The 14,152-nt window shown below is 21.4% G+C and overlaps 2 protein-coding genes across 2 annotated transcripts; one reads left to right on the top strand and one right to left on the bottom strand.

Moving 5' to 3' along the window:
• Positions 1–2,601: 2,601 nt before the first annotated feature.
• LOC127283788 (gamma-tubulin complex component 3) lies at positions 2,602–14,097 on the bottom strand. Its single transcript, XM_051308881.1, has 10 exons — positions 13,854–14,097; positions 13,295–13,461; positions 11,107–11,239; positions 10,558–10,975; positions 5,503–6,002; positions 4,454–4,646; positions 4,107–4,311; positions 3,651–4,004; positions 3,160–3,420; positions 2,602–2,847 (listed from the first exon to the last, which is right to left on the bottom strand). Exons 1-10 carry the CDS (start codon positions 13,921–13,923, stop codon positions 2,671–2,673), a joined length of 2,478 nt encoding a protein of 825 aa, XP_051164838.1. The 5' UTR covers positions 13,924–14,097; the 3' UTR covers positions 2,602–2,670.
• Positions 7,043–9,892, top strand: LOC127283789 (uncharacterized). Its single transcript, XM_051308883.1, has 4 exons — positions 7,043–7,178; positions 8,585–8,932; positions 9,018–9,174; positions 9,706–9,892. The coding sequence occupies exons 1-4, from the start codon at positions 7,130–7,132 to the stop codon at positions 9,818–9,820; spliced, it is 669 nt and encodes a 222-aa protein (XP_051164840.1). The 5' UTR covers positions 7,043–7,129; the 3' UTR covers positions 9,821–9,892.
• Positions 14,098–14,152: the final 55 nt, after the last annotated feature.

A 14,152-nucleotide genomic window follows, 5' to 3' on the forward strand; every position in this document is an offset into this window, starting at 1 on the left:
AAATTGTACAATACAATAAATAATTTTATTTAATAAAAAAAAATAATAAATTGAAGTAAAATAAATAAAAAAAAAAATAATAATGGAGTAAAGAATTAAAAAAATGAAAAATAAATTAGCGAATTAGAAAATAAATAAAATAAATTTAAACATTTAGATTCAATGAATTTATAAATAAAATATGTAAATAAATAAATCAATAAAAATAGTCAACAATAAAATAATACAAATATTAATGCACAATAAAATATTACAAAAATAAAATACGTAAAAAAAATTGTGACCATTTTTTTTTTTTTTATCTAAATTGAAGAAGACTTGAAAATTAAGTAAAATAAATAAAAATAATAATAAAAAATTAATGAATAAAGAATTAAATAAATGAAAAATAAATTATTGAATTATTAAATAAATAAAATAAATTCAAACATTTAAATCTAATAAATTGGTAAATTCCAACATTTAAATTCAATTATTTAATAAATTTAGACATGTAAATTTTGATAAATAAAAATATTTAAATAAATAAAATAATTACAAAATGTAAATCAATAAAAATTGTTAACAATAAAATAATACAAAAAATTGGTACAATAAAATATTACAAAAATAAAATACGTAAAAAAAATCCTACCTGACTATTTTTTTTTTTATCTAAACTGAAGGGAGACTTAAATTTTTTTTCTCAAGAGAAATTAAAAAAAAAAAATTAATAATTTAATAATATAAAAAAAGAAATTCTAAATTCATCTCATCTAAAGATTTTCATCACGAGCACTATAGTCACCGCTTTGCTCTTATAGAGGAAAAAAAAAACGGAAGAAATAATCGTTTAAAAAAACTTTCTTTTACAAATATTCCCCTGTGATATGAAATGAAATTTTTTAAAATTGCTTTCTATAAAATTAATATAGTCTAGTGTTTTTTCTATCTTGGGAATAATAACTACAGAGCTCGCTATGTTTTTCAGATATATAAAAATGCAACTCTGGGATATGGCCGTCAAATTCGAGTGTGCGCATATTTCCCTCTGAATATACACACTCTCAAACAAAGCTCGCACTTGCGCAAGATTTAAAAATAATGGAAAAATAATGAAATACAAATTTATCGCTTCAACATATTATAATCGGAGCAGGTAAACACCTTTTTTTTACCCAGAAAAATTCCATAAATAGAAAGAAAGATTATTAATGCGCAGTTGTAAATATGGGGGAGAGAAAAAAAAGAAGATCGTGCCAAAAAAAAAAAAGAATCTCTCTTTTCAGGAAGTATCGATTTAAGGAGATAAAAAATAATTTAAAATAATATTACGACTAAAAACTTCAAAAAAAATAAAATTTTTTTCGAAAAATAACACTTTCAGATTTTAAACTAGAAAATATCAAAGAAATTATTTGATAATTTATAACAGCATTTTATTTTATTTCCTATATATGGCATCGAAGCAACAAGTTTAACAAAATATTATCTATTATGCACATAAATTTCGCAAGGCAGTGCAAAATCTATTGAATGATTTTTCTTTTTACATCGACAATGAGAAGAAAAAAAACTTTCATTTGATAAAGTTTTTTTTTTTTTTTTTTTTTTTTTTTTTTTTAATAGACGAAAAAGTACTATTTTGAAAAATGTTACATTTAAAAATTGAATTAGAATATTAACGAGAATATTATTTACAATGAGAATTTAAATATTTTGTCGCGTAATTAATAAAGCATCTAAAAATAATTAAAACTATTCGAATAATATAAATAAATGACAATGTGGATGGAATTAACGTTGTTAAAGTGGAATTTAGAAAGTATGAAACTTAAAATAATGTTTGTCGGAATTAAAACGAAATTTAAAATTTTCTCAAAAATTTGCCTAACTATTTTTTTCCTCTTTTTTGATTTTAAATTACTCAAAAATACCTTAAATTATAGAAACGAAATTCACAAGAAAATTTAAAGTATCAAAAATCTTTTGTTCAATTTTGTTCCGACAAAATTTGATAAAATTACTTTGTACTTGGCAAAAAAAAAGAAAAAAACGCTAAATTTTGCCAATTTTAAAGAAAATTTATCCAAGACAGCAAAAAATAATTCTCCGTCTTTTTCTTTGTTTCTCGGTATTAATAATTCTTTGTGTATCGTCACAAAAATATTTATCCACATTACAATTATCACTAGCAAAAGACGAGGTATTTTCATTTAAATATTCAAATTTTGTCAACGACGATACAGAACTCGATAATAATTTTTGTCTCTCATGAATATTTGATTCAATAATATTTTCATGATTTTCCAAATTTTCTACAATAATATTAGAAAAATGATTTTCACAAAAATCTAATTTTCCTTCAATATCAATAATTTTTCCAACATTTGACAATTCTTCAGATACCTTTATTTCATTGAAAGGTAAATAATGCAAACGTGATATTCGAAACCAAGAAACATTTGAATTTTCACGAAATAATGAATTTTCATTATTATCATCATCATTAATAGCTGAATATTTTGTTTCATTAATTGAAACATTTTTCATTCTCAATAAAAGAGACGATAGAATTTCTTGATAAATACTTAAACTCTCGGACCAAGTATTATTAATTGATTTGTTAAAATTAATTTTATTTGAAATTGAATTATTTTTAAAAATAATTTTATGAAATTTTAACGACTGTCACTTGCAAGAGAGAAATGATTGATCGCTTTGCCGTCGATGTTGATACGTTAAAGGAGCAACTAAACGACTGTCTTTGCTTTTGTAATATTCATTGAAATCCAATCGAACGCTTAAAAGTTGAAGGGAAACATTTTCTGCTGACGCCAACATTAGGAGAAACTTTTTCACACGATCCTGCAAAAATTTAAAAATTATTATTTAATCAAAAAAAAAAAAAAATTAATTAAAATTAAAAACTAATTTTTTGAATTTAGTTTCACTGAAGTTTAAATTTAAAAAAATAATTTAATTTACTTCGACTTGAAATTAAAAATGTTTTAAATTACATTTCGCGATGTAATCAATATAAAAAAGTTAAATTGATTTTATAGATGAAGAGAGAGAGAGAGAGAGAGAGATAAATGAAAATTATTGGAAAGTGTAAAAAATGATGTAATTTTGTTACAAAATTTTTAGTGTACTCAATAAAAATAAATGAACACTTACTTGATAAGTTGCAGAGAGAACTTTTAATTGACGTGAAAGCGTTGAAAGATATTTATTAAATGCATTTTGTCGTTCTATATTTTCTGCATCTGTATTAAGCGATCGTCCCCATTTATTAAGTTGTTCATGTGTATTGACAATATTTTTTTCCGATTTCAATCTTGCTTCATATTCTTGCATTGCACGTGTTAAAAAAGTATCTTCCAAATTTTGTAAATCAAGAATTGGACTGTACACTGATCGTAAATGATCTCTTAATTCCTTAAATTCAAAAGTACTTTTGTCTTTATTTATTTTCATTTAATTTCATTCTTTAAATTAATTTTAATTAATTTAATTTAATAATTAAAAAAAAAAATGGAAAATATTCGAAAAAATCGTACTAAAATAAAAAATAGTTAAAAAAATAGTTTTAAAATTAAAAAATTCGTTCAATATTCTTGTTTGAAAGAATATTTTTATTATAAAAAAAAAAAAATAAATAAACTTACCCGTGAATTTTCATCTAAAAGTGTTCCCCTTCTCACTGAATCGACAAAATGATTATGAGCTGCAATTATTTCATCAAGAGACGATGCTTGTCCTAATTGTGTTGTAAAAACATCCCATGAACATTCAATGACTTCAAAAAGAAAATAATATTGCATCTGATGAACCAAATGCACCATACTACTTGTTATAAGATGAATATGATTTTGAATTGGCAATACTTCGGGCATTTTTCTAAATATTTTCGCAGATGTTATTTGCTGTTTCCAAATTGCCGATAAAATTGTCTCCATTCGTTTTGCACGCCAAAGTAAAAAAAATACTGTTTGATACGTTTGTCGGCATGGTTCCAAAATCTAAAAATTCAATTAATTCACAAAAAAAAAAATTAAAATACCATCAACCGATGCTATTATTGTACAACTAAGTTTTTATTTTTGTAAAATATTCATTTTTACCGTTCCAATCGGTTCATCGAAATTGTAATCAAGTGCAAAGACATCCCAACCGGTTTCATTTTCCGACGATGTCAATAATCGAACATCAAGTCGTCTTTGTACATCAGCGTCCTCTAATTTTGTACTTGTTGCACGAAGAGCTGTTTCCAAAATTGATGATAAATTGTGTGGATAAAGAGAATTTGCTGGTTTCGCCAATTCAGGTCTAAGGAAAAATATTCATTTTTTTTTTTAAATTTAATTTTTCAATTGTTTTTTTTTTCATTTATTATTTTTTCTAAAGAAATTGATTTCAAATATATTTCTATAGTTAAAAATTTTTTGCATAAAAAAAATAGTCTACTTACTCTATCAAATGCATCAAGTGCTGAACAAAATGTCCTTGACCAAGTAACAAATAGCCTTTTATACCCTGTAAATGATCCATAAGATGATATTGTTTTGTCAATATCTCAACAACTCTCGTGGAAGTTTCTTTGTATGCTGCATCCATCATTGTTTGTAACTGTCCATCGGGATCCATATCGAAAAAAGCTTCAACTAAAATCATTGAATTTTCAATAAATAAATAAATAAAAATAGTGAAATTGAGTCTAAGAGTAATGATAATTAATAATTAATATTATTTATCACTGGCGACATGAATTTTTTTTTTTAAATTAAATTAAAATAATTCAAATAATTAATTTAGCGAAAAATTTTAGATTCAAATTTTGGAAAAAGTCGAATTTAGAAGATATTTATATTAAAATTTTTCAGAAATAATTAAAATTTCAAAAAATATTACTTAATTCAACAAAGAATTAAAGTTAAAAATTTGAAAAATAATTGAATTTCAGGAGATTTTTAATTAAACTTTCAAATTAGAATTTTGCAAGATTTTTTAATAAGCTTTAGACAATAACTGAATTTTAGAAAAGGTTGAATTGAAAAATATTTTAAATAAGGAAATTTTCAGAAAATTTTGATGAAAGATATTAGAAATAATTAATTCATCGAAGAAAATTTTAAAAGAGTTTAAGGTAGAATTTTTTAAATAATAATTGATTTTCAAGGTATTTTAAATAGAAATTTTCATAAATTTGAAATAATAAAATGCTTTTACAAACTTCAGACAATAATTGAATTTTAGAGAATTTTTAATTAAAACATATTTTAAATAAATGTAATTTTCCAAGAATTTGATTTAAATGATTGAAAATAATTAATTTTGTAAATAATAATTGTTAATACGTTTTTAAATAATTCAATTTTAAAAGAAGTTTTATACTAAAAAAGTAGTATTTTTTTCAAAATTTTTTATTTAAAAAAAAAATCAAAAATATTTTGTAGTTTAAACGTTTTTTCAAAAATTAAACACAAATTTGTGAGTATAAAATTAAAAAAAAAAAAATACCATATTTTTCGTTTTCCTCACTGAATGCTTCCATATCTCTTCCCTTGAGTGGAGTAAAATCTTTGCAAACTTCTCTCAAAAAATTGATACTCTTTCCAGTGCCAAGAATTTTTTTTGCCTGCGATTTAGTGATAAACGTTGGCACCATTGCATTTCTCACTTGATATTTTTCATGCCACATTCTATCGCCGGCAACATCTGCTCTTGCTTCAATGAAAAATTCTTGATATGGATCATCCAATTCACCATCAGTAATCCATCGCATCAACATATTATAAAGTGGATGACAAACACTTTCTAATATTCTCTTTACAAGAGTCTTAACACCAGTGTCACCATGATGATTAAATTCATAAACTGCCGAAGCTAAAGCACCACCTTTTTGACTTTGACAAACATTCACAATGCTCGCGAGACGTTTTAGAGTTTGTAGAGGATCAAATGCCCAAAGATGAAGATGTGACAGTGTTACACCTTCGAGACCCAAAGAACTGTGCCCTCTAAACAAAAAAAAATATATTGATTTTTAATCATTATTTACTTTAATTAATTTTTATTTTACATTGTAAAAAAGTATTATTTTTTTTTAGATTTGTATTTAAAATTTTTAAATAAAATAAAAAATTTTTTTTTTTTTTTAATAGTTCTTTCAAAAAATTTCAAGCTTTTACAAAATTAAAATCATAAAATTTTTATTTATCCAAATTTACGTTAATTGAAAATCGTCAATTTTTCTCTAAGATTATTTAGGATCTAAAATTATTCTATATTTTATTTTTATTTATTTATTTATTTATTCATAGTCCACACCTTTCGGTTTCGGACGAACTTCCGGTTTACATCTTTCTACTATTACATCAAAATAATTGCACAAAACGTAAAGTTAAAACTTAAATTAAATAAAATTATTCTAACTAACTTTGAAAACGTTAAATTTACATAAAACTAAAAACTAAATTTTTACAATTTATACGCAGATATTGAAAATAAATATCTGAATTAAAAAAAAGATGTAACATTAAAAAACATAAATTTTATGAAAATAAAGTTTAATTTAAACTATCATTATTGCCTTTTTTTGAATATTATAAAAACTATTTTTTCTTAATTTCTTTTCAGATCATTACACAAAATATGTATGTATCCCTATACATAAATATTTTGTGTAATGATAGGAAAAATTGAGACTCGTATGAGTTTTAAGCACTCGCTTTGTTCGTGTGTTAAACTCACATGAGTCTCGATTTCCCTATTTGCATAACTATTAAATTTTTCATAAATTTTTTTTTCAAGGCTCATTATTAAGTTTTCAAATTCCACAGAAATAAAAATATAAATGTAAATTCAGTCATTGTCATGAAAAACAAAATTTTAACAATTATATTTATAAATATCTTGTACCTCATTTGTTGAAATAGACAATGTCAATATTAAATTGTTTAATTTTCACAAATACATATATATTGAAAAAAAAAAAATTTCATTTTTTAATACGATATTTCACAATATATTATATATATTGGCTCATATATTTGCTCAGCAAGAATAAAAAATAGGGACAGTTCGATTATAAAAAGAAATCTAAATATTAATTTTGTTATAGTTGAACTGCAAAGTATCTACAATTATGTTGAACATTATTTTTATAATCGCAACTTTTTCTGCTGGGCTTCTGAGTAAGTTAATTTATTATTATTTTTTTTTCTATATTATTATTATTATTATTATTATAAGTAAAAAAAAACATTTTCATAGGAAAGAATAATTTTTCTCGCCTACTAAAATCTATTTTCAGGCCTCGGATCGAAATTAAAGCACAAAAAAAATCGATTTTTTTTTATTTTAACAAAATTTAATTGGTTAATAAATATTTTACTTTAAATAACTTATGTTATTAGATATTAAATTCATTTTATTAATTTTGTAATGAGAATAATTCTATAAGAATATTAACAAGAAAATTTATTTCGAATATTTCTGTTTTATTTTCAAATAAATTTTTTTTTAAATAATAATAATTTTGGAAGAGTTATAGTTTGAAATTTTTAGAAATAATTGAATTTCAAAAAAATTTTGTTAATTTTCAGACAATAATTAAATTTTACAGAACTAAAAATAATTTTTCAAATAATTTTAGATATAATTTTTTAAAAGTAATTGAATTTTCAAAGATTTAAAATTTTGATTTTTGAAATTAATTGAACTGCAAGTGATTTTTAATTAAAATTTTTTTATTATTTCACTAAAAAATTTTTTAGAAATTGCAGACAAAAATACAATAATTTGAAAACTTTTTAAGTGAAAAATGGTTTCAGATAGTTGAATTTTCGAAGAATATTTTAAAAATCATTAAAAATAATTGAATTTCAGGAGAGTTATAATAGAAATTATTAAATTTCAAAAAATTTTAAATGGAAAATTTTAGAAATAATTAAATTTTAGAAGCTTTTCAATTGAAATTTTTAAAAATAATTGATTTTCAAAAGATTGCGTTAAATTTCAGACAATAATATTATAATAAGAGAAATTTTTAGTGATTTCTGTTGCTAAAGATTTTATTAGAAATCATTTTTAGTAATTTTATTTGCTAATTTTTTAAAAAATTATAAACAATTATTAAATTTTATAAGAATTGTAATTGAAAAATAGTTTGAGATAATTGAATTTGTGAAGAATTTCATTAAAATTATTAAAAATAATTAATTTAGTAAATAATTTTAGTTAAAAATTTGTTAAATAATTGAAATAAAAAAGATTTGAAGAAGATCTGCATTGTATACTAAAAAAAACGTATTTCGTTTAAAAATTAAAAAAAAAAATGTAAAAAAAAGTCGCATTTTATTAAAATAAGTCGAAAAAAGTCGTATTTTTAAATAAAAAGCCAGAAAAAGTCGTAGAAACCGTGGCTTGTATTTAAAAAAAAAATAAAAGATTTACAAATAATTATTATAATTAATGTACTTATTATGAAATTTTCTATAAAATTTTTATAATTTATTATATTTTTATTTATTACTATAAAATTAAAAAAAAAAAACTTGTATTTAATTTCTTGTAATTAATGGAAATAAAATTTTTACAGTTTGTATATCAAATACAGATGCTCAATTAGATAGTTATTATAATTTAACATCAAATGATATAAATAAAAAATGTGAAAATAATGCCGAAAATTTAAATGTAATAGACGAAATTTATAAGGACGTATATAATTATTTAACTGGAGAAATTAAACATGAATTATCAATTGAGGATGCTTTAAATAAGACTGACGACAATTGTATGGGAGATTTAAATCTCACGAATATAATTCAAAGTGGATTAAATGTTATACAAAATTGTCTTAAGGATGATATTTCCCTAACAGACGACGATATTAAAGTTTTAATTCGTCAAATTTTAAACAAATTATGTGCTGTAACTCGACTATGTAAGTTTTATTTATTAATATTTATAAATTAATTATTTATCATTATGTAATTATTAAATTATGAAATTCTCTCATTTTTTTGTAGCATTGTACGAAAATAGTATTAGCAATTGTCTGGATAAGGATTTCCAAGTAAGGTGTCAAGAACAGATATTTAAATCAGAAAATGTTACATCTGATAGTTTTGAAAATGTAGGAGTATTTTCTAATATAGGATTGAAATATTCTCCGAAAGCACGAGAGTAAGTTTTTAAAAAAAAAAATTCATTTTTTTTTCTCATAAACCAGAAAAATTTTCATTTTTTGATGGGGGTTTATAATAAATTATTTTCTACTGATACTATACTATAATAATAAAAAAACAAGTTGTTTATTTCATAACCATTTAGCTTCCTCATCATGATAAACAACACTTATATTATTAGTTTTAAAAAAATTCAAAATTTCAATTTTTTGTTAAAAATAAAAATAGCAATCAAGTTTATAAATATTGGTAAAATGTAAACTTTACATACATCAATCGATTTGTTTTAATGCCAAAAAATACAATTTTGACAAGAATTAATTAAAATTTCTATAAAGGAAAAAGTTATTTTAAAAAATACAAAACACGATTTTTTTCAAAAATTCAAAAAAATTCTAATTCTCAAATTCTATACATTTCAGTAGAATATGAACTTAATATAGGTTAATCGATTCGTTTTAATGCAAAAAATAAGTTTTTGTAAAAAATGTTTTAATTTTTATAAAATATTTTCTCTCTTTTTTTAAAGGTTATTTCTTGGGTTGTTCAATTGTTCATCAACTAGAAAGTGTAATGCTGAACAGAAACTTGCGCATTTCGAATTGAGACAAAGATTGATGGCTACAATATTAATCAAAAATTAAATTTTTGAAATGTACAACAAAATTTACATTAACAAATGTATATAATAAATAAATTTTAATTTAAAAAATGAATTTCAGACATAATTTGAAAAATTTTTAAACAAAATGATAAACTTTTTTAAAAACGTTATGTTTTTAATTTTCAACTGTTGAAAAAAAAAATACAAAATAACTTGTATTCTACTGAAACACTTTTTAAGTAATCGAAGTTTAATTAAATTTTTGAAAAGTGTTATTTGGTAAAATTATTTAACACAACTTTTGTTTTTTTCAAAATTAAATTAAATTTTTGAAAAGTGTTATTTGGTAAAATTATTTAACACAACTTTTGATTTTTCAAAATTGTAACTGAAAAATTTTTAAGGTTGCAAATTTGTTTCAGTTAAAATATTATCAATTATTTTGAAAAATATTAATATTTGAGAAAAATATTATTGCGGACATTTTTTTTAATCGCTCTTTCATATCCAGAACAACTTTCAATTTGGTGAATATATAAAAAAAAAATTATATTAAAAAAAAATTACTTCAAAAATTTGGTTGTACTATAAAAGATGAATTTTGAATCTTAGAATATATATATAAAATTAAATGTAAAAAAAATATATTAAAAATAATTTAAATGAAAAAAAATGTTAAAAAACTTTTAATACAAACGACTCTTTGTTTTAAATCATAATTTTAAATCAAGTTAAATTCAAACATTAATTTTGAAATAAACAAATATAATTACTCACCTATTAACTTCCTCTTGTATTATGGCAATAAATCTATAATATTCTGACAATTCTTTATGAATTGTAGCAACAAAACTATCAACAACTCGTCCACTTCCACTTTTGGTCATTCGTTCCAATCCTCGTCTCACAACATTATGTAAATAACCAAGTTCACTTAATCTCAAGAGTGCTTGTTTTTGTGATCTATTAACTTTTGCAAGTGGATCAATTTGAAAACCAAAATTTGAATCGAGTTTCAATACTTTTCCCTCAATACCTTGGAATGAATAAATCAAATCTTGAACTAAAATATCTTCAGAAATACAATCCTCATTGAAAATTCGACTTATATTTGACGTTAGACATCGAAAATTTGTATCTGCACTTCCCAATGGAACAATTAATCCTTGAGAACAAGAAGATTGCGAAGAATGTGCTGAAAAAAAATTATTTTTTTTTAATACAATTATTCGATTTTTTTTTTTATTGTATTATAATATTTGTAATTTATATTTGAATTTTAATATTTTATTAATTAAAATTAACAATTGTAAAAATAATTTTTACCACTTGTCGATGCAATTGGCAAGTTTAGACCCAATCTCATTTCGGGAAAGGAGAAAACTTTTTCTTTCATTTGCTCTCCTGATTGGCATAAATTAAGAAGAAAAATCAACACGTTCAGTCGATTTTTCAATGGCTGTTAAAATTTTTAAATTATTTTTTAGAGTACATAAATAAAAAATAAATAACACACCCTGAGCAGGCCTTGGATCGAATTTAAGGCGCAAAAAAAAGTCGTTTTATTCGATTTACATTCCAAAAAAAGTCGATTTTTTTATTTTAATTCAATTTAGTTAATAAGTTAATTAGTTAATAAGTATTTTACTTTAAATAACTAATGTTATTAGATATTAAATCAATTTTATTAATTCCTCAATTTTAATTAAGTAGAACAAATTTATAAAAAAAAAAAATTCTGAAAACAATTCAATTTTAGAGTTTTTATTTGAAACTTTTTTAAATAATTGAATTTTTAAAGAAATATTAAAATTATTAAAAATAATTAAACTTTAGAAGAGTTATAGTTTTGAAATTTTTAGAAATAATTAAATTTTAAACAAGTTTTGTTAAATTTTACAAAATTGAAAATAATTTATCAAATGATTTTAGAGATAACATTTTTTAAAAATAATTGAATCTTCAGAGATATACAATTCAGATTTTTAAAATTAATTCAACTTCAAGTGTTTTTTAATTGAAATTTTTGGTGATTTTTGTTGATAAAGAATTAATTAGAAATTGTAGATAAAAATTGAATTTAAAAATTTTTCAATTAAAAAATGCTTTCATACAATTAAATTTTCGAAGAATATTATAAAAATAATTTAAAATAATTATATTTCGGAAGAGTTATAGTTGAAATTATTGAATTTCAGAAAGTTTTAGATGGAAAATTTTAGAAATAATTAAAATTTAGAAGGTTTTAAATAGAAACTTTTGAAATTAATTGATCTCAAATGATTTTGAATTGGAATTTTTTTTTGGTGATTTCTGTTGCTGAATAATTTTTTAAAAATTAAAGACAAAAATTAAACTTTAAAATTTTCTAATTAAAAAATTGCTTTGAGATAATTGTATTTTCAAAGAATATTATAAAAAAAAACATTACAAATTATTGAATTTCGGAAGTGTTTTAATTGAAATTATTAAATTTCAGAAAGTTTTTGATAGAAAATTTTATTTATTTATTTATATACAGGACTTTAAAATAATGTACCCTTTAAATACAATTTGTTTAATATAATTTTAAAAATAATTAAATTTTTTAAAAGTTTTAAATTCAAATTTTTACCTCCATGAAATTGGCATCGACGCTCAGCGTCGAAAATTATTTTTCACAGGACCAAAAATATCTAATCATTTTTAAAAAGTTTTTGGTTCCACATAATAACTTGAAAAGTATTTCTCAAGGCATTATTTGAACAAAAAATTAAAAAAAAAAATATTTCACCTTTTTGGTTCTGTGAAAAACAATTTTCGGCGCTGAGCTTCGACGCCAACTTCATGGGGGTAAATTTTTGGTATGTAATTTTATTTGCTAATTTTTTTTTTAAATTGTAAACTTAATTAATTAAACATAAAATTAAAAAATAGATTAAGATAATTTAATTTGTGAAGAATTTCATTGAATTTATAAAGAATAATTTAGAAAAAAATTTTAGTTAAAAATTTATTAAATAATTGAAATAAAGAAAATTTTAAGTAGATCTGCATTGTATACGAAAAAAGACGTATTTTTTAAAAAAATTTTATAAAAAAATGTAAAAAAAAGTCAAAAAAGTCGCATTTTATTAAAATAAGTCGAAAAAAGTCGTATTTTCGAAAAAAAAAGTCAGAAAAAGTCGTATAATCCGAGGCCTGCCTGAAAAATATTTTATTTGCGTTTTTTTTGTCACAAATAAAATTTATTTGAATTAAATAAAAATATATTTATCTCAGAGTCTAAAATAACTTTTTATTTGTTTTGAATAAAAAAAAAAATTCAGCACAAGTAAAAAATTAATTAACCAAAAAAAAAATTTATTATCAGAAATAAAATTTTATTAAAAACAAATAAAATTTTTTATAGCGCAAATACAGTTTATTAGAAAAAAATAAATATTTATTTGCCCTCCGAGATAAATATAATTTTTCACTGAGTGCATAAAAAAAAATTTTGTGTATATATAAATATTGTAATGACAATTTTTACCCCATCTTTTAAATCATTGTGCAATTTATCAAATTGTACAGCATCTTTTGCAGATAATTTCCCTCTTATTTGAGAAGCAATTGTTATTTCATCCTCACGTACTGTTTCCACTCCTTGTGTTGATGAAAGTACGCCCAATGAGAATCTCAAAAATCTTCTTACAACATCTTTAATAGAATTTATTTATTTACAAAATTATAAAAAACATCGAAATCCAATTTTAGCAAAATCTTACAAATCTTACAAAAAAACTAACAAAAAATGTACGATTTAAAATATTTATTTAAACGATAGATTCGATAAATAATTGACAAATTAAATATATAATAAACATAAGTGGAAAAAAAGAAATTATTATTTATAGTCTTCTTGAAATGTACACAAAAAAAATAATGTCAAATATTTGATTAAAAAAAAAAAAAAAAACAGTTATTTTCATATTAAATACTTTATTCAAATTATTCAAAATTTTGAACAAAAATTCTCAATCAAATTCATTGTAATTTTGCATTAAAATCATTGATATTTTTATGTATATAAAACAAAAACATAACCTTACCTGGTTTTTGCTCTCCACAAAGGGATATAACCATTTTTTGCACCAAATCACTAATTGTCTCTGATTCCATTGCATTTATTTTTATTATTCTAATACACTGTTGAAAATGTAAACACTATATGTCACTAAACCACCTGCAATGGAAAACAAAATAAAAAAAAAAAGATTTTTTTGCATTAGACAATTTTCCATGAATTTGGAATTTTGGAGCTTTCTTCAAACAATACAGTGACCAACTGTCAAATAAAAAAGTATGTCGTCAACAATCGGTCATCATCGTTTTACTCGGAGAAAATATC

Source organism: Leptopilina boulardi, unplaced genomic scaffold, assembly GCF_019393585.1.
Source record: "Leptopilina boulardi isolate dan_hultmark-lab unplaced genomic scaffold, ZJU_Lbou_2.1 LbouV2_310, whole genome shotgun sequence".
Lineage (NCBI taxonomy): Eukaryota > Metazoa > Arthropoda > Insecta > Hymenoptera > Figitidae > Leptopilina > Leptopilina boulardi.

Excerpts from the sequence above, each read along its gene's own strand:
- LOC127283789 (XM_051308883.1), top strand. The coding sequence starts at position 7,130 with ATGTTGAACATTATTTTTATAATCGCAACTTTTTCTGCTGGGCTTCTG. Across the intron at positions 7,179-8,584 it reads TTTTTCTGCTGGGCTTCTGA|TTTGTATATCAAATACAGAT; the intron begins GTAAGTTAATTT and ends AAATTTTTACAG. Across the intron at positions 9,175-9,705 it reads TATTCTCCGAAAGCACGAGA|GTTATTTCTTGGGTTGTTCA; the intron begins GTAAGTTTTTAA and ends CTTTTTTTAAAG.
- LOC127283788 (XM_051308881.1), bottom strand. The coding sequence starts at position 13,923 with ATGGAATCAGAGACAATTAGTGATTTGGTGCAAAAAATGGTTATATCC. Across the intron at positions 6,003-10,557 it reads ATACAAGAGGAAGTTAATAG|AGGGCACAGTTCTTTGGGTC; the intron begins GTGAGTAATTAT and ends TTTTTTGTTTAG. Across the intron at positions 4,647-5,502 it reads TGAGGAAAACGAAAAATATG|TTGAAGCTTTTTTCGATATG; the intron begins GTATTTTTTTTT and ends CAATGATTTTAG.